Genomic DNA, 25,331 nt, shown 5'->3' with positions numbered 1-25,331 from the left:
TATTTATATTGGTATGTGTGACGTTCCTCTTCTGTATTGACCAAAGGTGTTAGCAGACCAAAATTAATTTTGTTTTCCTGGGTCTTAAAAGTATGTTCTCTTCGATTGTAGATTTAACTTTTTTGTTGCAAACTCTTCATTAGTATGTTACCTTTCTCCATGTGCGGAACACCTGTTGAACCAGCCAAGCTGTAAGACTCCTGTAGATTTATACCAGTTTTGCTTCTTTCCCTGATGTAAGAGTTTTTGTCTTTTGTTTCATCATTCTAGCTTCTGAGGGTTTTTTTAAAGTTCTTCACTGTATTCCTGTATTCTTTTCATATTTCTTTACATGAATCTTTTCTGTTGATGTAAGCAACTGAGAGACTCCAGTTCTTTCTCAGTCCTGTATCTGTGTCTGGGATGTAGGGCATTCCCCGAGTCAGCTTTTCTCCAAAAGTAAGCTTGTATTTCTTTACCTTCATCTTTGTTTGCACATTATCTGTTTGACAAGGCAGATGTTTAAATTCTTAAGTGTTCTTTGGCCACATATCTTCAGTTTCAGAGGCATTTGCTTTGAATTCATATTCACAAGGATTGTAAGAGAAATGTCCTTGACTGGATTTCCTGGCCCATCCTTAATTTTGCTCATTGAATCAAACATTTCTTCAAGTCCACTAGTCAACTTCCAAACATTGTGGGTCTCTCTCTCTCTTTTTTGGTATTCTGCCATAAGGGGTTCCAAGAAGTCTTCGATTGCATTTTTTTTCTTGATGGTTTCAGTGAAGTATTGACAACTGTTGGCTTCAGGTTTTCTTTTGGTATTCTTTGTTTTTGTATGGCCTTCTACATTTTTTTAATTGAAAAATGGGTATACCATATTCTAGTATTTTTCTACAACTTTTTCTCAAATAGTATTTTTCATATCTTTTTAAACAGATATTTTAGATTTTTCTTGTAATTTCCCTGATACATCTGAATCCTTACTAAGGGTTTCCTATAAATAAGAATTTGGAATTGCCATAATTGTAATGTCTTTCAGATCTTCTCCTGCATTTACCTTAGGAATTTTCTTAAGTTTCATCCTACCTGTAAGGCTTTCTGTTGAGTCGCATCTCTGCTTTGGGACTGTCATGAGGTTCCTGATACTGTAGAGTCTTCTATTTGACTTCCATTTTAACTGTTTTGTCTGTGGGTGCCTGTTGGGCCTTCTGTGTGTTCAGTCTTTTCCACACAAGCTCTCAGAAGTTTCGCGACCAACAGTCAGTTTGGCTGACTCACATTTCTCCCCGGAGCTGTCCCAGGTTTCTTGTTGAGTGTGTATCTTCTGGGTCCACAGTTTGCTGCTGGGTCTGACGCGGGCCCTGCCTTTTCCGGTGTCCTACACAATCTCTTGATACCTGTGAGGGTTGCATCTTTTCTACATTTCCACTCGGGAGATAAGGAGTCCTGGTTGCTTTTGCTCTCTGCTTGTCCTGCTTGCGTTGGTGTTTCTGTAAACCCCCTGAAGCTTGTCTGATCTCCCTCCACAGAGCCTGCATTTTCTTCAGTTATCCCCAGCAGTCCCCCAAGTATTCTTAGATTTTCTACTTGTTCTGGATTCCACTTTCAAGTGTTCCTAAGCTTTCCGTGGACACCGCCATCATATACTCGTTCCTCCGGTTCTTTCGGTGTTTGCAGGAGCTCTGATGGCTGCCAGGCCTTCCATGGCTTCTGGGTCTGTTTCAGGAATCCTCAGCAGGCCTGTGAAGGTTCCTAAGCACTTTTGTTGGCTCTGCGTTGTGCTTTGCATGCTTCTGAGCTTCCTGTGGAAATAATCACCATTTATTTGTTTCTGTTTCTTTCAGTATTTGTGGGAACTCTCTGATACCTGCCAAGTCTTCCACAGCCTCTGCCTTTCCTTCAGGTGTTCTCAGAAGTCTCTCAAGGAGTGTAAGAGTTTCTGCCGTGGAGTGCCCCTAAGCTTTTGGGGGACACCTAATCTTATTTCAATAAACATCTGCGATCTTATTTGGTACTCAAAATTTCCTAAGTTTTAATACTGCATTTGAGTTCTCGCAGTTCCTTATTACTATTTCATCATTTCTAGTATGTTATGTTAAATATCACTGTATCTGGCATGCTCTGAATTAAAATTTGGTAGCAATTTACATTTTAGCCTTTCTTCCAAATAAAAAAAAATCTAACAATGTGCAGAGCCTTAGGTACATTCCTGGTAGAAGCTATGGGGGTGACACTTTTCATTTGTTATCAGGTTGATTATAAATAATGACTGCATGTCATTGAATGCTTACATAGATCAGGTATTGTGCTAGGCACTGTACATACATTATCTCATTTAAAGTTCACAACAGGAGGACTTCTGGCCAAATGAAGGCGTAGGTAGACACACTGTGTCTCCTTGCACAGCCAAAATAGGGACAACAACAATTTAGAAACAAAGTAACAACCAGAACTGACAGAAAATTGAACTGTATGGAAGTCAGACAACCAAGAAGATAAAATAGACACATTCATTCAGACCAATAAACCAGGCGAAACGGGAATGAGACAGACTGTGAAACCCATGGTCCCTGTGCTGGGAAATAAAGCCTCAAAACACAACTGAAAATACCTTTGGGGGTTGACATGCAGGGAGAGACTCCCAGTCTCACAGGAGAGTTCATTGGAGAGACCCACAGGATCCTAGAACATACACAAGCCCACCCACCTGGGAATCAGCACCAGAAAGGCCCAGTTTCCTTGGGGGAAGCGAGGGAAGGGACTGAGGTCCACAGAGAGCAGAGCAAGTGCCATCGTTCTCTCTCTGACCCTGCCCCCACATACAGTGTCACAACCCAGTGACTGGGTTGCCCTGCCCTGGTGAACACCTAAGGCTCTGCCCCTCATACATAACAGGTGCAACAAGACAAAAAAAATGGCCCAAATGAAAGAACAGATCAAAGCTCTAGAGCAAATACAACTAAGCCACCAAGAGATAGCCAACCTATCCGATGCACAGTTCAAAGCACTGGTGATCAGGATGCTCACAGAATTGGTTGAATTTGGTCAGAAATTAGATGAAAAAAATGAAGGCTGTGCTAAGTGAAAAGAAGGAAAATGCACAGGGAACTAATAGTGACGAGAAGAAAACTGGGACTCAAATCAATGGAGTGGACCAGAAGGAAGAAACAACCAAACAGAAAAGAATAAAGATACAAGAATTCAAAAAAAAATGAGAGGCTTAGGAACCTCCAGCACATCTTTAAATGTTCCAACATCCGAATTATAGGGGTACCGGAAGGGGAAGAGGAAGAGCAACAAGTGGAAAACTTATTCAAACAAATAATAAAGGAGAACTTCCCCAGTCTGGCAAAGGAAATAGACTTCCAGGAAATCCAGAAAGCTCAGAGAGTCCCAAAGAAGTTAGACCCAAGGAGGAACACACCAAGGCACATCATAATTACATTACCCAAGATTAAAATGAAGGAGAGAATCCTAGAAGCAGCAAGAGGAAACCAGACAGTCACCTACAAAGGAGTTCCCATCAGACTGTCAGCTGATTTCTCAAAAGAGACCTTACAGGCAAGAAGGGGCTGGAAAATATTCCAAGTCATGAAAGGCAAGGAACTATATCCAAGATTGGTGTATCCAGCAAAGCTATCATTTGGAATGGAAGGGCAGATAAAGTCCTTCTCAGATAAAGTCAAATTCAAGGAGTACATCATCACCAAGCCCTTATTCTATGAAATGTTAAAGGGATTTATCTAAGAAAAAGAAGATAGAAAACATGTATAGTAAAATCACAGCAAACTCACAGTTACTAACAACCACACCTAAAACAAAAACAAAACAAAAACAAAGAAAACCACTAGAACAGGAAGAGAACCACAGAAATGGAGATCACATGGAGGGTTACCAACAGGGGAGTGGGAGGAGGAGAGAGGGGGAAAAGGTACAGAGAATAAGTAGCATAGATGGTGGGGAGAATATAGACAGGGGGAGGGTAAGAACAGTATGGGAAATACAAAATCTTAAGAACTTATGACACATGGACATGAACTAAAGGTGGGAATGTGGGCTGCAGAGGGTTGCAGGGTGGGGGGAATGAAGGGTGGAGTGGAACAACTGTAATAGCATAATCAATAAAATATATTTTAAAAATAAGTAAATAAATAACATTCACAACAGGAAGAGCTAAGGATTATCAATCTCATTGTACAGATGAGAGAAATGGGGCCCGGAAAGGCTGAGGGGTGGGCCCAGCTCCGTGGCCGGTAAGCGGCAGGCCCCGGGGGGCAGATCCAGCCTGCCCGACTGCAGGGCAGGTGCCGGTACCCGCTGGGCCTCTCGGCCTGCCAGTTGGCCTTGCAGGGCAGCGTACCATCCGGGCTGCGGCTGTAGCTGCATAGCATCACTTTGCCATCACTTCCAGCGTTTTCACAGGTGCAATAAGGTAGCTATTTTTATTTGCTGTTCTAAGGAAATATCATTAAAATACTATAGAATCTGGGCCGGGAATCTTTAATAATTCAAAAAAATTATTTGTGGGAATGCAGAAATGTTTCACTGATAAAATCTGAAATGGTCAACAAAGACAACACAGATACTTGTTTGTTTTGTTTTGTTTCTATTCAGCCAATTCCTTAAGCAACAAATGTGCTTCCTTCCTGGTCTGACTTTATTAATTAAAAAAAAATTTAAAAAACACAGTCCTTCAAAATAGTTGGCAAATCTTGTCCATTTTTTTAAAAAAAAAAACAATGGTTTTTGTAAGCTCAGCATAAAAATGAGAACCATACAGTCTAACTATACTAAACACCCGGTGCCAGCCAATACTGAAGCAAGGAGAAAGACAGCTTCCTACCTTAACATTCTGTTTGTGTTCTTATGGTGGAGCGTGACTGTTTGGTACGACTTCACACAGTACGAGATCCTGGCTTAGAGCTGAGCAGCCTGGGCAAATCCCTGGACTCTAGATTTACTGCTTATGTGACCATAAGCACGTTGCTTAACTTCTCGAAGCCTACTTTTCTCATCTCTAAAATGGGGAGAGTACCTACCTCCAATGAAGTAGGAGCATTGCTTTACAGTAGAAGAGTATTGGGACACAGTTTTCCATCATCTAGAGCACCAGTTCCCATCCTTTTTGGCACCAGGGACTGGTTTGCTCTCTTGCCCGCTGCTCACCTCCTGCTGTGGTGTGGCCTGGTTCTGAACAGGCCAGGACCCCTTGGGGTTGGAGGACCCCTGATCTGGAACATCTGGAAACATCTGAAAAGTTGCTCTAAGTTGGTTTGAAATAGTCTCCTTTAGAAATCACTCCAACTGAAGCCGAGCACAGTGCATGGTGAGCATATGAGCTTGGGTTGCAAGTGGCTGGGCAGTGAGGTCCAGTTGTAGGCAAAGAGCAGCTTTAGAGGAAGGCTGGCAGAGTGAACGACTTTGTCACAGGCCTCATACGGATGTGAAAAACTCACACATTTCCTGGTCCAGAAGCCATGCACCACCGGGTAGGAGGAACTGAAGCTATGTGGGCTGTGGGCAGGGAAGATAAAGACGGGTCATCCCGAAGGACTGCTCATCACCCCTGGTTTGCTTTGGTTTCTATAGATGGTGTCTAAAGGAATCCTGACAGGTGACACAGTCCTGTCTGCAGATCACAAAATCTACAGATAAAGTCTTCAAAACAAATAAAAATCTGTATTTTATTACGGCCTATTACCTTTTTATGCTGTGTACACTGTAAATTCTGACTTCAGAACAAGAATTTGCAAGGAAAATGAGTTTGAGGTATTTCTAAACAGTATTTATGTAGCATATGTCATTTTCAGAGTTATATATTTTCTATACATACAAAATAACAGATATTTAAAGGTGTTTTTCAGTTGATATTCTTGGTATCTGTTTACTGTAGTAAACCATTTTTTAAAGTGTCTGCTTTAAAAGTTGTTTATTTTTATTGTAACTTGTTTCCTCCTGCATCCCATGCCCTCTGTGCTGAAACACTGGGGGAATCATCATGTCCTAGAAATGTTCATCTATAACAGGACCAGGTCCCAGGCATAAACTATCTCCCCTATTTGATACATTTATGAGATACGCAGGATTTACATATACATGCAAATGTACTAAATTACAGCAAGTTCCCCCCAAATATAAAAAATTATCGTTAACCAAGAATCTTCTATAATAGATTTTTGGGTCTTTAAAATTTTATTTATTTATTTATTTTTAGGGGGTGGGGAGGGAGAGAGAAACATTGATGTGCAAAAGAAACATCAATCTCTCTTGCCTCTCACAGGCCCCCAACTGGGAACCTGGCCCAGCAACCCAGGTATGTGCCCTGACAGGGAATCAAAGAGGTGACCCCTTAGGTTTGCGGGACCATGCTCAACCCACTGAGCCACACCAGTCAGATCAATGGATATTTTTTAAAGTGTAAGACAGAAAAAAACCACATTGGGTATGATTGGGGAAGTGATATTGTGGTTCAATGAAGAATACGTCTGGTCTTGTGCCTCGTTTCTGACACAGAGCTTCCAAAATCACGGGAATTTTCAGAGCAAAGGGAGTGTCTTTGTTGTGCTGATGAAGTGACCCCAGGAGCCCTAAGTAGCTTCAGGGTGGGGGCCGATCAACTCTAGTTCACCAGCTGCCTGACCTCGGAGAAGACCTGGGGCTGAAGACTGAATTTAATCACATGGCTAATGACTTCATCAAGCATGCCTATGTAATGAAACCCTGATATTTTTTTAAAAATAAAATACTCGGACATTGTGGCTTGGGAGAATGACATCCCCAGATTCCACAAGGGGAGGCCACAGAAGCTCTGAATGCCCCACCCCAAGACCTTGCCTGATGCATTTCTTCCATTTTACTCTTCTTGAGTTGTGTCCTTTATAATAAAACTGTAGTTTTAAGGGTAGCATTTCAATGAGATCAAAAGTTGTTCCACCAAATCATCAAAACTGAAGGGAGAGGGGTCCCAGGAACTCCCAAATTTATAGCCAAGTTGGACAAAAGTATGGGTACCCTGGGGTCTCCACTTGCAGCTGGGGACTAAATAAAGGAAGTCTAGTTGGGGATATCTAGTCTAGTTGGCCCCTTGACCTTGTGGGGCCTGACTCGGCATCCAGGTCGTCAATGTCAGAAGTGGATTGAATTGTAGAACACTAGTTGGTATTAGAGAACTGTTGTTAGAATAGACATATTTCATAATATGTTTTTGTCCTTTAAATTGTAATGATATAAATATGAAATTCACCCTTCAGGATATAATGTACATTTTGAGAAAAGAGTCAATAGGGTCGTGGTGACTGTGTGGTGACACATTTATAGACTTACATGGTGATCGCTTTGTAAGGCATATAAATGCTGAATCCTTATGCTGTATACCTGGCATTGATATAATATTGTATGTCAAGTATAATTAAAAGGAAATTTAAAACATTTACCCTTTTACCCATTTTTATTTTTAAATTTTTAATTGAAATATAACATAATATAGAAAACATATATAAACTTGTAAGTACAACTTGTAAGTAAACTGTTCAATCATATTTCACAAACTGAATATTCCCCTGTACTCAGCACCTGGATGAGGAACAGGATACTCCAACATTCCAGAAAAGAAAAGGAATATGTTGAAAAGACAGAAACATTTTCATAAAAGAAAGCCATACATATTAATTAAAATGGAGGTGAGAGAAGTAATCACTTTTCCATACATTTGCATATTCCCACTCTGTAATACACCATTCCTAAAAATGACCCCATGGAAGACTTTCTGTTAATGTTAAAAAGCTTTTGCAGTAATAACTTCGGGACATATTGAATAAAGGCTAGTCAGATGGGTTTGTCATTTAAGAAGATTTTCACAAACTCAGACTCCAGGGCCTAGTACCTGAACATTCTCAAATCAGGAGAAGAATGAGGAAAATATTTCTTGCCCATTCTAGGTATATTTCTAAAATGATGGTAAAATATATAATAGAATCTGCCATTTTAGCTATTTTCAAGTGTACAATTCAGTGGCACTAAGAACGTTCACAATGTGGTATCACCATTATCCATTCAGAACTTGTTCGTCCCGAATGGGAATTCTGCATTCATCAAACAAACAGCAATGCCCCCCCTTCCCCGTCTCCCAGCCCCTGGCAGCCACTATTTCCATCTCTGTCTCAATGAACTCGTCTGTTTTAGGTGTCCCCAGTAAGTGGGATCATACACTTTGACGTTCCATGTCAGTTTATTTCACTTAGCGTGGTATTTTTAAGGTTCATCCATGTCGTAGCAGTGCAAGAATTTCATTCCTTGTGAAGGCTGATGAATATTCCACTATATGTATACACATTTTGTTTACACACTCATCTTTTTGTCACCCTTTTGCTACTGTGAGTTACACTGCTGTGAACACTGGTACACACCTATACATATTGTAGATTTTCATAAATCCATCCTTATGTATTTTTGTTGTATAAATAAGCTTTTAGGGTACTTTATGATTCAGGGGTCAAATAGAAATTAATGTAACATGCATTTTAAGGAGTCCAATATTTTATTATCAGCATTAATATCTGTCTATGCTGAAGATTCAGGGATAAAGTAATAGAATTATTATTCCATTATTCCATTCCAGGAATGCAAGCAACACTACATAGGTATATCATAAATATATAGGAATGTTCTGTGAATTATTGGACTAAAAAATAAAAAAGATAAAATTACAGCAATTATTTTGTGCTTAGTCTTTTTGAATATACTTTTAGTATTAAATACACAGAAAGTGCTCATACTTAAAGATTCTGCCTTTCTTTAGCTAAGAACACATGCTTACCCTTGGCTAATCAGAATTAATTTCAAAAGGTAAAACTTCTTAAAGATAAGCATGGCATTTAGTACTTTAGACCTATATTCTTGCTGGACTGACTGCTTGATGATCGCTCTCGTTCTTTAGTAATTTCCATCTCAATTTTGGCTTTGATTTTCTCCCAATCTATTTGGAGCTGCAGTAGAAGAAAAGAAGAAAAATGCTTATATACTAATGACATTTTTGTTTAATCCAAACAAAGAATAAACAAAAAAGAATGTATGACTCCCAAAGCATTAGAATAAAAGGGCATGAAAGAAAAGTTAAGAAAAAAGAATGCTAAGAAAAATAGCTTTAAGACCAAATAATGACCACAATAAAAAGCAAAAACTCTCATTGTGATTTGAAAGATCCAACTCTTGCTGTAGCTGTTTATAAAAGGCACATGTAGACAGTGCCAAGGGGCCGCAGGTCCTGCACAGGTGCCCCAGGGACGCAGGGGTGAATGTGTACTGCCGTCCCCCCAGCCTGCGGCAAATGGGCCAGCTCTTCACTGTGTATAAACTGAGGTTTCCGCTAGAGGCCTAGCTCTGAGGGAAGACAGGGCAGCCATCTGCTTGCCCTGAGTACACTGCAAAAACGGCTCCTCCACAACAACTTTGAAAGTCCAGTCGTAGTGGTGGGTGAGACAGTGATGTAAAGATACCGGATGAAGCAGCGGGAAAGCAAGGGACGCATCAGAGTCATTGAAAAGTGATCGTCTGTAATCTGTTTCTTCCCCTCTGACCCACGATGCAGCACCTCCGCTCTGCCCTCACCACCGTTGGTGTCAGGAATAGACTGTCCTGAGTTTTAGGAACAATCTTTCAGAAAAAAACTTTGTTCTGTTTTACAAAGTTTGGAGATCACTAATTAAGAAATGTGTGTCCTCAGGCCAGATACTGGAAAAATTGTGTCCTGGGTTAAGTGACTCTGATCTATGATGAAATGAACCGCAACTCCTGACACTGGGCCAAAAGTGAACTGGTTCTCACCTGCACGTAGGGAGCTGGGTGGAGTAAGTAATACTACATACATCACACTGAAGCACTGTTTGCTGCTTCAACAGATTTATCTTAAGTAACCGAGAGATTAACTTAAGGAATTCAGGCCTCCTTTATTTTGTGCCAGAAGTTGATGAAATTAAATGCTTGGTTCTTTTTTTTAAAGATTTTATTTATTTATTTTTAGAGGGGAAGGGAAGGAGAGAAGGAGAGAAATATCAATGCATGGTTGCCTCTTGTGCGTTCCCTGCTGGGAACTGGCCTGCAACCCAGGCATGTGCCCTGACCGGGAATCAAACCGTGGTTGTTTGATCTGCAGGTCCGAACTCAATCCACTGAGCTACACCAGCCAGGGCGCTTGGTTCTTTTTTTATTCCAATATCCTTTATCCAAATTTCTGTGAATTAATTTGTGGGTAATTTTGGCCATCTTTTCTTAAAGATAATAATTCCATATACTTTTTTCTACAATATATCAAGAAGATGAATGAAAAGAATCCTTCCTACTAACAGAAGGGGAATGTCTGTGCTGAGATACAAGGCACAGCTCGGTGAAAGGCAGAGCAACATTAGATGATCTGAGAGACTCAGTTTTCAATCAGGCTGGAACTCAGTATTTTTTTAATGGCAAACACTTGTTTGTATGTCTCATGAAACATTTGCAAAGAGAAGGGCAAACTTGATGAATGCTTTGGCCTTCTTCCAGCCTTAAATTGACTTACATATGTTTCTCACATCAATCACAATAAAACCATACATTGATGGTCCTCTGAACAACTGTTGCTCTGTTACAACAGAGGTCCATCAAGCAAATTAATGACATCTACATCAGAAACTCGTTACAGTACAAATGATGGTGCCAGCTGACAGTGCCCTACCGAAAATAAATGTTTCACTTTCACTTTGGCATTTATCCAGTTTTAGAACAGTGTTCTGATAATTCAGTCCTTGGAATACAGTATTTTTCAGTGAGCTTTATATGAGCACATACTCATGACAGCTGTCAAGTGACTTCTATACTAAAACACATCCTTTCCTCTTACAGGGAGTATCAGTACTATTTGACACTTCTGATTCTGGTTCCTAGTCGATTCTTATTCACATAGAAGAAATTTCAAAATCATACCAGATGGCTCTCCTCCCTGTACCCCATCTCTCTCAGACTTGGCTAAATATCAGAAGCTCATGAAGTCTTTGTTTGTTGGTTTTTTTGCTCTTTCTTTCCTTTCTCCTGCCATAATGTTTTAAACATTTCCAGGTTCCTCTATGTTTCCTCTTCCACAGAGTATGTGTTCAGGGAATTGAATATATTCCTCAAGTGGATTTATTTGCCAGACTTGTATTATTTTACAGAAACCACTGAACACCATTGTAAACCAGGTACAATGACTCTAATGGGGTTCTTTGAAGACAGTATAACTTACGTGAATCCCAAATTCCAACATTTTAAACTAGGAATGCCCAAATAACACTCAGGGCTCATAAATATGAATGTGTATCAGCCTATGGCCATACCACCCTGAAAGCGCCCAATCTTGTCTGAATGTGTATCAAACTTTTCACTTCTAAGTATATCTAAACTTCCACATTATGCATTATGAGCCCACTAGATTTCAATATATCTAGAATAAATTTTTGAATTTTTGCTATTAAACTCTTAGTCCTGAAATAAGGAATTTATACAATCACAATTTTGTCTACAATAAATAGGGGGGATTTTTTAAAGCCAAAGATGATATTCATCTTAAAATACTGCTTTCTAATTTCTAGTTAACTTTCAAATTACACTTATAAGAAAGAAAAGCAGGAGACTGGGACGCTGTGCCACAGGAGTCAAAGTCACCCATGCTGCTCTGGGACGAAGGGAAAGCACACTACCTGGAACAGCCACGTTGTTCTGGTTACCTGCTACTTTTGTGACTGAAGTATCACACGTCGGTAATAGTCGAACAAATATATAATGAGAAAGATAAATTAGTTAAGTGTTTGCTAACTATAATAGAATTTCCTTGAAGGTAAGGACTAAATTTCTTATGTTCTCAAAAGCACCAAATGTGAAAATAATGAAAAATATGGATGGCAATGCTGATAAGAAAGAGTAGTTTTAATCTGCTTTAAAATTATACAGTGAAGTAAATTTAAGGTGGTTGCTAAGTTTTAACACACTCATATTTTCAAAACTGTGACCAACATATCAGCCGATCTGGTGATCGGTCTGCTTAGCACAGTGGTGGTAGTTGCTGTCACACTCTCTGAGTCAGAGTGCAGCCCGCAGAGGTCCCAGGGAGCCTGAGTTTGTCTTAGGGGTAGAGTCCTTCTATTTTGGGTCCTAAGCCCAAACTCCCAGAGGATTCATTTCGGTAATAGACACATTCTGAATATTACAAAGGTTTGTGGACTTCCTCTAAAATACACCCCCTTCCACCAAGAAACCCACAACTGTGTCTATCTGGACCCAAATATTGAAGTTGCATTACAGATCTCTAAGAATGGCCCCAAAGGTTTCACTACCTTGAAAACTGTTCTGAAGTCCAAAAATGTAGATCATGACACTCACTATTCTACATATGGTAAATGGGCAGTGTGGCTTTAGTGGGAACTGTGGTGGCCTTCTCCCTACCTCTGTTCCTCCTCCTAAGGTTCCTCTAATATACTCTGCCTCCTAGGATGGATCAGAGCATCACTTCATTCTACTCCCACAGAGGAACACTCCCGCATAGTCTATAAGCTCCACCAAACAAACCATATCTGATTCAACACCTAGTGCAGTACCTGTCCCAGAGTGAGTACTCATATACAGGAGTGAAATAAGTAAATGAATTAAAGGTTAAGGAAATCCACCGGTTCACAGAGTTAGCAACAAGGCTGGCCCTTTCTTGGGATTACAAGTCTCTTGTCTGTATGGCTAGAGGTAAACTCTATTTCCACAGCCTGAGCCTGGTGGCCACAATCAGCTCTGCTCTAGGCATTGGGGCAAATGCTTTTGTTCTGGCTCCTCTTATGGGTTAGTATGCACTAGAATGAGTTTCTTCTATTGGAGTTATAAAATATGAGGTTCTGGAATTTCGGAGGCACAGGTTTTCCCTTGTTTGGTCCTAGGCGGTGAAGTCCACTTAGGCTAGGCACTTCTGCAGGGGCAACCTAGCTCCCCAGAATTCTACAGGGTGACAAAGTATCTGTTTCCTGGCCAGTGCCCCCTGTGTTTATATAATTCCCCTGGAGCAGAAGGGGCAGCTGGTGAAACACAAAATTCAGAAGTTAGAAGCCTTTATCCCAGGCATTTATATTGTTTATCTAAAATATTAATTAGCACTAAACTTTAACACAAACTGGACATTATGAAAATAGATTTGTTAACCAAAACATGGCTGAGTTTTTAAAAATTAGTAATATAATTATGTAGTCAAAAGAAGACTACGACATCATATGGCAAAAAGTAATTTTTTTAGATCAAGGTATGGATTATTCAAATTCTGCCTCATTAAGATGAATATTATATATAAATTATAAAACACATACATTTTTATAAAGTACTACATAATACTTACACCTTCTGCATATTGCAAGTATCGTTTATTAGTTTCCTGTTTACCAAATGTCTCCAAGAACTTTTGACGGTAGGCAAGAACGGTATCAACATGTGTTTTGTGTTTTACAGCCAATTCAAGTGCCCTATAATGAGAATAAAATAGATTATCAGCATTGCTTGTATTGGTCTCCGAGGGCAGTGAAGTACTGGGGTGAGAGAGCAGGACAAGGGTCTATGTTGTTCTCTCCACTCATCCCTGCACACAGACCGTCATTCCCGACCTCATCCATCCTGCACATTTCCTTTATACCACAGGTCAGATCAAGCATGATCTCTTCTCCCTGATGGCTCCCCTTGTAATGGATATAATGGAGCACATATCTTATCTGTGCTCCATAACATTTTATGCATATTGTTATAACAGCACTACTTATAGTGCGTTGTAATTACTTTAAGTCTGTTGCCTTCACTAACCTATATATTTATTGAGGGAAGATCTGGCTTTCATTTCTTTTCGGTGAGTTCTACAGAGTATATGTATGGTAAATGTTCATTGAAAAATTCACTGAAATCATAATAAAATGCAAGTAAATGAACTTACCCTTAATGAAAGTGGTTTGACGATATTGACCATTTTTGTAATTCTGTAATAAATTTATTGTTTATTTTTAAAAAGATTTTATTTAATTTTAGACAGAGAGGAAGGGAGAAAGAAAGAGAGGAAGAGAAACATCAATGTGTGGTTGCCCCTCACACACACCCCGCAGGGGTCCTAACCCACATCCCAGGTTGTTCAACCAAAGGGAATCGAACCAGCAACCCTTTGGTTTACAGGCCAGCACTCAGTTCACTGAGGCACACCAGCCAGGGCTGAATTTATTTTGTTTAATACTCAACTAAAAGCTGATATCCTTACTTTATTAACATAGCAAATTCAAAATATTATGAAAATAAAATTTCAGGATAATGAGTTTGACAAAAATGCCTTTGCCACTGATTCTTTAGAAGACGTTAATAGCCATTTAAGTTTTATAACCTATACAATTATGGATTAATATAGAATATCTATAGTAGATATAGAATTAATATCTTTATAACTAAATTATTTGAAAGTAATATTTAAATAAGAGATAAGAACTAAATGAATTGCTGAAATCAGTAGTACAACACCAAAGACATAAAATCTGTGTTGATAATATGGTGGGGAATGAAGAGATTCTCAGTTCCAGGCTGATCTCTGTATGCAGGTTTTGGACAGCAGCTCGGCCCAGGATCCTGCGCATAACTCACACTAGTTGAGTCAGTAGGGAACAATCCGGTAGAGCTGTCCTTACCCCACTCTCTGTCATCTTGCTTTGAAGTACAGGAAACAGCCATCGTAACATTCACAGTGCATTGTTCCTCAAGTTTTCTTGCTTTCTCATGTGACTGAATAACTTCTGAACAGGCCAGTCATAATTTATCAGAGCCAACTATTATAAATCTGTTGTTTTAGACAAGACTGACTAATGACTTGATTTCTTTGCAACGTGTGACTCTTTAGTAGGAAACTGTTTCATTCTTAGCATGCTTTGGTTTGACCTAAACTAAATAATTACTTTAAGATTTTCGATATGCTGTGTTTATTAACCAATTGATAGACAATTGAGAAATTAAAGACTTAATATGAAAAATTATGAATGTAAGTCACATGAATACAAATGATAATACAAATACAAATGATAAAATTCAGCACAATGATTCATTATAAAAATATATTGGCATAAACCGTATTGCCAAATTCAAGGGTAATGATATTTGCTACCCACTACAAACTCCTCACAAAGTTCCTTTATTCCTCTGTGACTTGAAGTCTTTCAAAGAAAAACAGGATACACGAAAAAGAATGCAGAGGTATTAAAATATAGAGGAACAACAGTGGAAGATAAGGAAAGGTAAAAAAATAATTCATAGAAAATCAGATGAGAAGTAGAAGTAAGGACTATCTGCCTTACTCTTTGTAACCCTCTCCCATATCAGCCCCTGCACATCCCTAAGGCTCTGATTCCAGAGGTGTATGTGCAAGTGGAAACTGGCGAAGGGCCCCCTTTGCACTTTAGAAATTCAATTTCTCATTCTCTATGATTGTATGTGATGGGAGAAGAAATTCTTGGTTGCACACCACTGGAAGTATTTCTAAGTAGAGGGTACATAAGCATCCGTTCTGGGTGGGGTTTTTCAAAAATTTCAAAGAGATATTTTACTAGGGAACATTAATACATTTAATTATGTAGAAAGGATAGAAGATGATGTCTAATCTTGCATTTAGACACTAGATATTAAGTATTATCTATCATTACCATCATTATTATTATAAAATATACATTATCTGATTAAAGAGCAACAGCTAAAGATAAACATCCAAATGATATGTGCTATTTTAAATGTTCTCTAAAAATATACATTGGGTAAAAAATGTTTTCATACCACATTTAGGAGGGAATTCACTCCAAATTATATAAGGGTTATAGGAACAGCATGTCTCTAGCAAATGGTTATTTGGCAACCAAACAAATGTAACATTAGATTATGGAGCTGGAATAAATCCATGTATCTTCTCTGATTTTAAATAGAAGGAAGTTATATAAAAAGATAACTCCAAAATATGACTTTTTGCATATCTTGAAAGTAGCAAAATCACTTTATGTAACTAGTAGAAGTGGAGAAATCATTTTTACTAATACTTACATAAATAATCAATAGGTATACCTGGAGTTTTTAGTTTCTATCTTTCTTAACTTGTTTTTCAGAAGAGACCACCCCCAATGTCCAAAGTGAATGTCAAGTATATAACTTGCTTACCTACAACTCCTCATGGACTGCATTTTATTAGGTTGCAGGTAATTTTCAATTTCAAGTAGGAATAACAGAAGCACAAACCAGTAAGATTATGCTTCCCAAATGTAATAATACTATTAAAATAAAATCTGTTCCCTTCTAAAAGCTTTAAAGAAATATAGAAGTTCAAGGATCTTAAAAGCAATCTAGCCCTGGCTGGTGTAGCTCAGTGGACTGAGCACCAACCTGCGAATCAAAGGGTCACTGGTTGGATTCCCAGTCGAGGGCACATGCCTGGGTTGCGGGCCAGGTCCCCACTCGAGGGGTGCACGAGAAGCAACAGCAAACTGATGTTTCTTCTCTCTTTCCCTCCCTTCCCCTCTCTAAAAACCAAATAAAACCTTAAAAAAAGAGCCAAATATTTTTTAAAAAGCAATCTAAATATATTTATCATCCAGTCCATTCTTTGCATTATGCTGTTATAAACTGATTCTTTTTTAAAGGTTCTATACATTCAAATTAAATTTCTTTTTTTTAAAGATTCTATTTATTTATCTTTAGAGGGGAAGGGAAGGAGAGAGGGAGAGAAATATGAATGTATGGTCGCCTCTCATGTGCCCCCTGCTGGGAACTGGCCTGCAACCCAGGCATGTGCCCTGACTGGGAATTGAACCACGATCCCTTATATCGCAGGCCTGCACTCAATCCACTGAGCTATACCAGCCAGGGATAAACTGATTCTTATATTAGATCCAAATATGTATCCCTCTTACTCCTACCTTTTTAACTTAGCCATACCACTTAGAATCAAAAGCTGTCATCACAGAACTTGGTTGATTTTGTTCATTTCTATATTCCCAAAGCTTAAAAACTGGCACATGAGGGACACTCAATAAATACTTTAAAAATGAATAACAGCTACCATTTATTGAAGGCTTTACTATGTCTGTGTCAGGCAGTATGCTAAGAAATTTTCACAGTTTTAATCTGGACAATAAACACGAAGTTTTAATACCTCCATTTTCAACATAAGGAAGCTGAGATTTATAGAGCCTCAGTCACCTGTCCAAGATCACAGAGCCAGAAATGCAGAACCAGAAGTCAAACCCAGGTTGGATTCCAAAGCTCCCATTCTCAACCACTACATCTGTCCTTTTCCTATTCAGCCTTTTTGAGCAAGTACTTTTAAATGACCAGATACTTCAACAAGAGTGTCAAAAAAAAGCTCTCCATGTAATGTCTAAATAAGCCCAATATGGCAAGCACTCGATTAACATATGCTGAATAAATGAATATGCAACAGGAACAAATATTCCAAGTGGTTTCAATTTGGAAATGGTACTACATAAAAGTTTAGCAGCTATAACAACTTCTGCTGATTATTTGAAATCACTTTTTACTCAATCCTTCATAATTATGCTAAAAGTGATGGGAAACTATGGGTTTCATTTAAATGAGTTGGAAGTCAAGAGTGACATGATCAGATTTACACTGGGACAAGGTCATTGGGACGACAGTGTGAAGAATGGGTAGAAGAGTACATACAGAGAGATCGGTGATGAGACAGAATGAGAGAAACTTGGATCAGCCTACACAAGGATGCTGGTGGTTAAGTGGATGAGAGTCAGAGGTATATGAGAGGAAAAGCAGTTAGTAACTGGGGGGTGGGGGAAATGTCCAACGTGACACCTAGATTTCTAGCTTTGCAGAGCCTTAAAAGATAGCTGGTCCTGGAAGCAAACATGGGCAAGTTAGACGGGTAGATGAGACTGAATATCTGGGAGTCTTGAGTGCAGAATTAGTAATCAGAATCTTGGAACCATGCTTCTGGGTCTTTACCCTGTAGACACAAAGGTCTACCAGCACGTGCCCAACCCACTGGTTTATAGGCAAGACAAAAAAGCAAGAAGCCTGGGGAAGGGAGATGTCAGGTGGACATGGGAGTGGAGGAGCACAAATGTGTTCATTCTTTCCCGTTAAATCCTCTTTGCCCTTGTTGCTTTCCCTCTCCCTAAGATCTCACACCTTAAGCTAGGGTCATTTGCTGGTAACTGGAGGCAGGGGAGAAGGGAGGTACAGGGAGAAAGATACAGAAATAACAGGGAAAATTTGAAGTCATAGGAGAAAATAAGATAGGGAAATAAAGACGAGGGAGGCAGAAAGGACACCAACTCTGTTCATATCCAGATCCTAAGAAACGTGGAGTCAGAAATAGCTGATTCCATTTGAGAGGACAGATAGAGGACCGGTGTCCCCTGGGAAGAGGTGAGTTTCACTTAGGTCAAGGAGGTACAAGAAATGTACAGAGGGCATCATATATAATATATAGATAATATAAATTATAGATAATGTATATTATCTATATATATTAAGGGCTATCAATAGAAGCCATCAGAGGCAAACAGCCTTATCTCCCTGCTATGGTGCTGACACACTGCTATGCATCTACACTTCGTGTTCACGGAGGAGCACTGCAAATGGATTAAGGGTACTGCATACAGATCAAGAGCATGAATATTAAGACCTACTATGTAAATGTAAGATAAAATGTTTCTGTTCTATAGTAAGTACATAATTATAATTCGAAAGGGGAAGCATGCTACAAAACTTTGCAAAGATAAAAATGAAAGAGTTAAGGCCCTGGCTGGCGTAGCTCAGTGGATTGAGCACGAGCCTGCGAACCAGAGGATCGAGGTTCAATTCCCAGTCAGGGCACATGCCTGGGTTGCAGGCTGGTTCCCTGCAGGCCAACTCCCAGCAGGGGACGCACGAAAGGCAACCATACATTGATGTTTCTCTCCCTCTCTCCTTCCCCTCTAAAGATAAATAAATTAAAAATCTAAAAAAAAAAAATGAAAGAGTTAAACAGCAATCCAATAAAAAAATAAGTAGTGATAGCAACAACACATATCTAATTGCTTGATGACACTGAGACAATTCAAGTCCCCTTCCACAGTAGAAGACTAAGTCCAAGTCCTAGACCTGCCACCGAGTTACGAGTAACCCCCACTTCTTCACTTGTAAAGTGCTGTGATAACAGACTAGGAAGAAATATGGAAACTGTTTAATACCATTCCTGACATGTCATAAGTGCTCGATAAATAGAGGCTTCATTTTTTTTACTCCCTTGTAATTTTACTTTAATTTTAATTAAATCCATAAATTTAATTAAATGAGATAATATATCACTGTTGTTTTGATTTGCATTTCTCTAATGATTAGTGATGTTGAGCATCTTTTCATCTGCATATTGGCCATCAACATGTCTTCCTTGGAAAAGTGTTTATTCAGGTCCTCTGCCCATATTTTAAATCACATTGTTTGTTTTCCTGTTGAGTTGTATGAGTTCTTTATAAATTTTGAATATTAGCTTCTTATTGGAAGTATCATTTACAAATATCTTCTCCCATTTAGTTGATTACCTAGTTTAATGCTTTTTTTTTCTTTTGCTGTGCAGCTTTTTTTAGCTTGATGTAGTCTCATTCATTTTTACTTTTGTTTCTCTTGCCTTGGGTGGGGATCAAGTTCAAAAAAACACCTCTGAGACCAATATTCTTAAGCTTAGTGCCTATGTTTTCTTCTATGTATTTTACTGTTTCAGGTCTTACATTCCAGTCTTCAATGCATTTTCAGTTAATTTTTTGTGTATCGTGTAAGTAATTCAAATTACTATTATTAATGACAATAAAATAGAATTCCTAACTAAGGCATAAGCTTTTAAAACTAAAGATCTTTAAACAGTTTTTTTAAATATTATGAAGTGTTCAGAGTGCTATACAAATATTAATTTCTAAAACTTATCAACATAAATTTTTTCTCAAAATACTAAATGCTTTAAACACTAATCTTTCCTATATCTCATGGAATTCTACCTTGGTAATGATATACACAATTTTCATTACTTACTTAACATGGAGTTTTAAAAATATTATTCATATTGTCTTTCCAAAGTACTTACTTTAAAATTTATGAATTAGGAATAAATTGAGGACAAGGACAATGACTTATTCATGTTTGTAGAACATATGTAGAAGGATCATTTTTCATGATCCTTTCACAGTTAAACAATGATGACAAATTTGTCTAAATAAAGGACATAAATAGAGTATCCCAATTATAAGAACAGTATATAGATCATGAGTGTATAAATTAAATAAAGAGACTATAGTATGTCAATGACAAAATTAACTATCTGCCATTCCTGTTATTTCTATTCAAAGGGAAGGTAGAGATAGGGTATGCATAAAAATTCTAATCTATAAGGGAATTATAAGTGGCCTGTAATTGAAAAATGTATGTGTTATATTGAGCCCAGAGAGAAACAAACATGATGAAAGACCTTTCTAACCTGGAAAAGTAGGCATGTCAATTATATAACGCAGTAACTTGAGGTGAATGTATATAAGCACCACAGCCTGTTCACTGAGAGAGTGAGTGGCAGAACCTGCCCGTGTCCGAGGCAAGGAGCAGCATGCCACTCTGCCTCAGCAATCAACCTGCCCCAGAGCTCAGTGGTGGGGAAGGTCACTACTGACCGCTCCTACCACAAATCCCTTCGTCTTTCCTCCTTACCATCACAAATCTCTCTGGGCTCTTCTTCTCTCTGCCTGTCTAACTGACTTTTCCCATCTTTCGTGGATTTCTCTTTTTTCACTTGTCCCATAAACATTGTTGATGTCAACTCACCCCACACGTTTCCCCAGTCCATTTCCTGATGACTCCAAAATCTACATCTCCAGTTCAAATCTTTCCCATGAGCTCCTGTTCTATTTCACCAACTATTAGCACATATTTCTTCACAAATGTTTCAAATTCAATATACCTAAAATGGAACAATTTTCCCTTCTATATCTGCTAATATTAGTATTTTCATCTATTCAGTTACTGAAATCAGAAATTTGGGAAACATCCTAGACTCTCTTTTCTTCTTCATACCTCAAGTGCTAGTCAATCACAAGTTCAGAGAAGGCATAAACCTTGAATGACAAACAAGTCAAAAATATAAACATAAATCAATTCTTTTGTGGCATTAGGAAACTATTAAGTACAGTGGAAAATGTAATGTACTAAAGTGGTAGGGAAAAGAATAAGATCAATCTGGTTTTGGAACTGATAAAAACTATTTTTATTACCTTTCCCAGTTGTAGAGATTAATATTGATCTGGATCGCTTGATAAACAAGGCCAGCCTGAAGAAGGACTATTTCAGCCTCCTGTATGTTCCCACTAAACATTAATATGTGGGCCATTTTTGATTCTTTAGATGGAAGATCTTTTATAGAATTGATGTATTGAACCTTATCAATCTAATAAGAGAAAAAATATTTGAACTGGATAGTAACAGAAATATAACAAATTATGGCAAAACACACACGTATGCACATCAGTAAATGTCATTTACTTCACCAATTGCTGCATAGGCTATTTCTGCAGTAGTCATATCTCGATTAGCAACTGCCATAGAAGCTAGGCAAGCCCACATGGTTTGTTCCTGAAATGAAATATGAGAATAATTATTTCAATATATGACTGAAGTTTTAAAATGAACACTGATTTTATTTATTTATTTATTTTTATTTAATTCTGATTTTAAATATAATAACATTATGTTTTAATGAAAAATAAAAAATTTAGCCCTGGCTAGTGTAGCTCGGTGGATTGAGCACGGGCCTGTGAAGCAACGGGTTACCGGTTCGATCCCCAGTCAGGGCACATGCCTGGGTTGTGGACCAGGTCCCTAGTGGGGGACACATGGGAGGCAACCACACATTGATGTTTCTCTCCCACTCTTTCTCCTTCCCTTCCCCCCTCTCTAAAAATAAATAAATAAATATTTTTAAAAAATTTACTGAGCATGGCACTGAAAGAACTATTAATTCAATAAATTAATGGTGTAAAAATTTCATTGTGGCTACTCTGTTACATATGTATTAATAACACATAGAGAACTTCTTTGAAATAAAATTTTTTAAATTTTCATTTCTAATTATCAAAGATTTATTTTGAACTTAATATATTTTCCATATTTATTTTTAGAGAGAGGGGAAGGGAGGGAGAGGAACTTTGAGGCACAAGAGAAACGTCCACTGGTTGCCTGCAACACAGCCATGTGGCCTGATTGGGAATCGAACTGCTGACCTTTCAGTTCGCAGGCTGGCACTCAATCCACTGAGCCACACCCGCCAGAGCTAAATTTAACAATATACTTTTAAGATAACCCTCCAGGCTTTTTGATGAGATGTCAAAGGAAGCAACATACAGGGAGCCTGAGGAATAGTTTCTTGGATAAGAGCAGATTGCCACCAACAACCCATTGTGAAAAAAAACATCAAAAAGTCACTCCACAAAAGTATATTCTAAAAAATGTGAAACAATGTTCAACAAAAGAGTTCTGTGGTCAAACATACTCAGAAAATCCTGATTTCAACCTTAGCTGCACAAATCATCTGAGGAACTTAAAAACTATGCCCAGATCACTCCCCAGATTTAAGAAATTCGAATCTCTGTGGGGGAAGAAGTTGGGAGCCTGACTTTTAAAAAAGTTTAGAAGACTTTTTATATGTATCAACATCAAGAAACTACCCATTTAAATTATAGCTTGTTCAGAGAACAAATTACAGAGCATCTATCCCCCTGTATCATTTGTAGCTTGACTTATAAAAAGAGACATGATCCCCACTGCATATTTTCCAGCCCTTAAGTGTTATCATTTCTCATCTTGCAAAAAGATACTGTGTAAACTAATACACAACGATGGATCTGAAATGAAAGTACCTTAACAAAGCGACAAAGTCTGACAGCATCTTCCCATTTTGAACTGCTTACGTATTCATGGAGAATAGCAGGATATGGGGAAATGGTGATGTGAACCAGCGAGCCATCAGCTCTTCTTATAGTTACCTGATTTCCAACAAAACTCACAATGTGGGGATTTTTACTAAATTCACTGTACGGGGAAAAAAGCAAAGTGCAATTTATATGCTGAGCAAACTTTTCATATATATTAAATGTGGGGAGTTGAACCCTGACATACATATGAAGTATCCAACCTCCAAAATGCATCTCCAAAAAAGTTAACTCCACAAAGAATGCATGTATTGAAATAAACATTTGAATCTAATTTGTTATATATACTTGGAGCAAAATACACTGTTTAATGTGGCAAAACTATTACATATGCAAGAGCTATTTCTAAAAGCATTTCAAATGATTTTTTCCCCTCAGTTCTAAGGTAAATCACACAAATGATGAAGTCACTAAGTTTGAATTTTTAAAGTATTAAAGTGTAAACCATTAAAAATTAAGCTGATTTCAAGATTATTTTCCCAGCATAAAAAGAGGTCAACTTTAAGTAAAGAGACTAACTTCTCTTTATTAGTTTAAAAACTTTAAAATGATGCCTGTCTGGTTTTGCTAAGGTTGTGAATTTGAATATTAAAAATGAACTCAAAATAGATTTGCAAGTTAAGCTTAGATTTAAAAGTTGAGAAGTCTTTGTAATCCTATTTTGTCAAGACTGAGAAATGTATGGTCAAGTCCTTGACCTGTGCTGTTTCTTAGAGAATTCTATATTTTTTATCTTTAATATCAATTTCAAAATTCAATGCTAGATTGAATTCAATTTTAGAACATATATTCCTGAACATCTTAAAATGATAATCCAGGACAGAGTCAAGTGATACACAACTTGTCACAAGGAAAAACCTACCCTAGGAACTACTTGAGTTACCATTAAACATTAAGCTTGACAGTTACCTTCACATAAGGAAAATTATATTCATGTAAGAAACAAATAAATATAATAGTTTTATACAACACTTTTAACTTCGTTCCATTGCTTGAGTCTCACTAAATTAGCTTTAGCTGAACAAATTATTCAGTTGACTAAGTGAAAGATACCTTGGCAGAATTAAAATTAGAGGCAAAGACATGACACTTTATTCATTTTAATTACCAAAATAAAAAATTCTATGCGGTAAAATGTTACCTTGCATCCTTTTCATATAATGTTTTAGGTAAAATGTCTCTGTCCACATAAACTGTGTTAGGGTAGTACCACACAGTAAATCGCGTATCTTGAAGTCCACAAAGGATATTGCATGTATCACTCCATGCCAAAGTATGCACCATTGTTCCTTATTTTAAAAAGAATGTTAATGTATTATTAGTTCTACTGTATAAACATTAAAAATATATCTTCAAAATCAGCTGACATACAAGTTCTGGTAGGTATGACCCTAATTTCTAATCGTATAATGGTGAAACATGTACAAAAATTCACATAAGAATTGATGGAAATATTTGAATATTCTAACCAGAACCATAATGTTTTAAATTTCCAAGTCTTTCTTCAATGCCAATTTAGCTGTGGCAGCTAAAGATTTGCTATTAAATGGAGTTAAATAGCTAAAAAATGTTATGAAATCAAAGCATTCATATATTTAATCAAGCAAGTAAGCTGTTTACATGGCAATAGATTTAAGAAAATTGAAAGGAATTAAAATTCTAAATGTGTTACATTTTTTTACCGAGTTTCACAATTTGTTCTTCCTTTCCAAATCGTTTCACTGAGGTGATGTAAAGATCTCTATTTTTATCAATGAAAGCAATTTTTCTATCATTGGTAAGTCCTTTTTGATCTAGAGCAATTTCCAAAATTTCACTCTAAAAAAAAATTAAATACCAGATTAGTTTTAGTGCTTGACCATCAGACCATTTTAATTATTTAAAGGACATTTGTTTACTTAAAGATCATTATATATCACTCCCCTACTTACAGTGATAAACTGCCCCTGTTAAATAATTTTAAACTGCTAGCACAGTAATAAATCAAAAGCTATACTAACACGTACTTTAAAAAAAATTTACCAGGGAACGCTGTCCCTTAAAACATTAAAATAACGTACACTTTGAAACTGAGAAAGCTGACAAACAAGTCCATCTTAGTGGGCAGGGTGAGGGGTGCGAGGGGGGAGGGTGCCACATGGGAGCTCTACTTTGAAAAAAAGAGGGGCATCTACTTGGATTAAGTGCCTCCTACTGAAGTTTACTATAAGCATATTGGCTATATAAAAAGACTTGTAAGAACTGATTTATGGAAATATCTATTTAGAGCCTTACATTTTATAGATTCTTTCACATTAATTTCATGTGAAACAAGAAACAATCTTCTGA

The 25,331-nt window shown here is 37.7% G+C and overlaps 1 protein-coding gene across 1 annotated transcript in view; it reads right to left on the bottom strand.

Moving 5' to 3' along the window:
* Positions 1–7,455: 7,455 nt before the first annotated feature.
* Positions 7,456–25,331, bottom strand: part of IFT80 (intraflagellar transport 80) — a 111,952-nt gene continuing 94,076 nt past the window's right edge. The window contains exons 14-20 of the mRNA XM_037046640.1: positions 24,686–24,821; positions 24,145–24,292; positions 22,932–23,103; positions 21,559–21,648; positions 21,291–21,463; positions 13,361–13,484; positions 7,456–8,966 (exon numbers count right to left, since the gene is read on the bottom strand). Of these exons, the coding sequence (XP_036902535.1) occupies positions 8,856–8,966; positions 13,361–13,484; positions 21,291–21,463; positions 21,559–21,648; positions 22,932–23,103; positions 24,145–24,292; positions 24,686–24,821 (954 nt within the window). The 3' untranslated portion in view covers positions 7,456–8,855. The remainder of the gene's footprint in view (positions 8,967–13,360; positions 13,485–21,290; positions 21,464–21,558; positions 21,649–22,931; positions 23,104–24,144; positions 24,293–24,685; positions 24,822–25,331) is intronic.

This window comes from Sturnira hondurensis, unplaced genomic scaffold (assembly GCF_014824575.4).
Source record: "Sturnira hondurensis isolate 20B ecotype Veracruz unplaced genomic scaffold, ASM1482457v3 Scaffold0005279, whole genome shotgun sequence".
In the NCBI taxonomy this organism is placed as follows: Eukaryota; Metazoa; Chordata; class Mammalia; order Chiroptera; family Phyllostomidae; genus Sturnira; species Sturnira hondurensis.
Note: the sequence above shows the minus strand (reverse complement) of the source record. Positions and strands in the feature narration are given on the sequence as shown.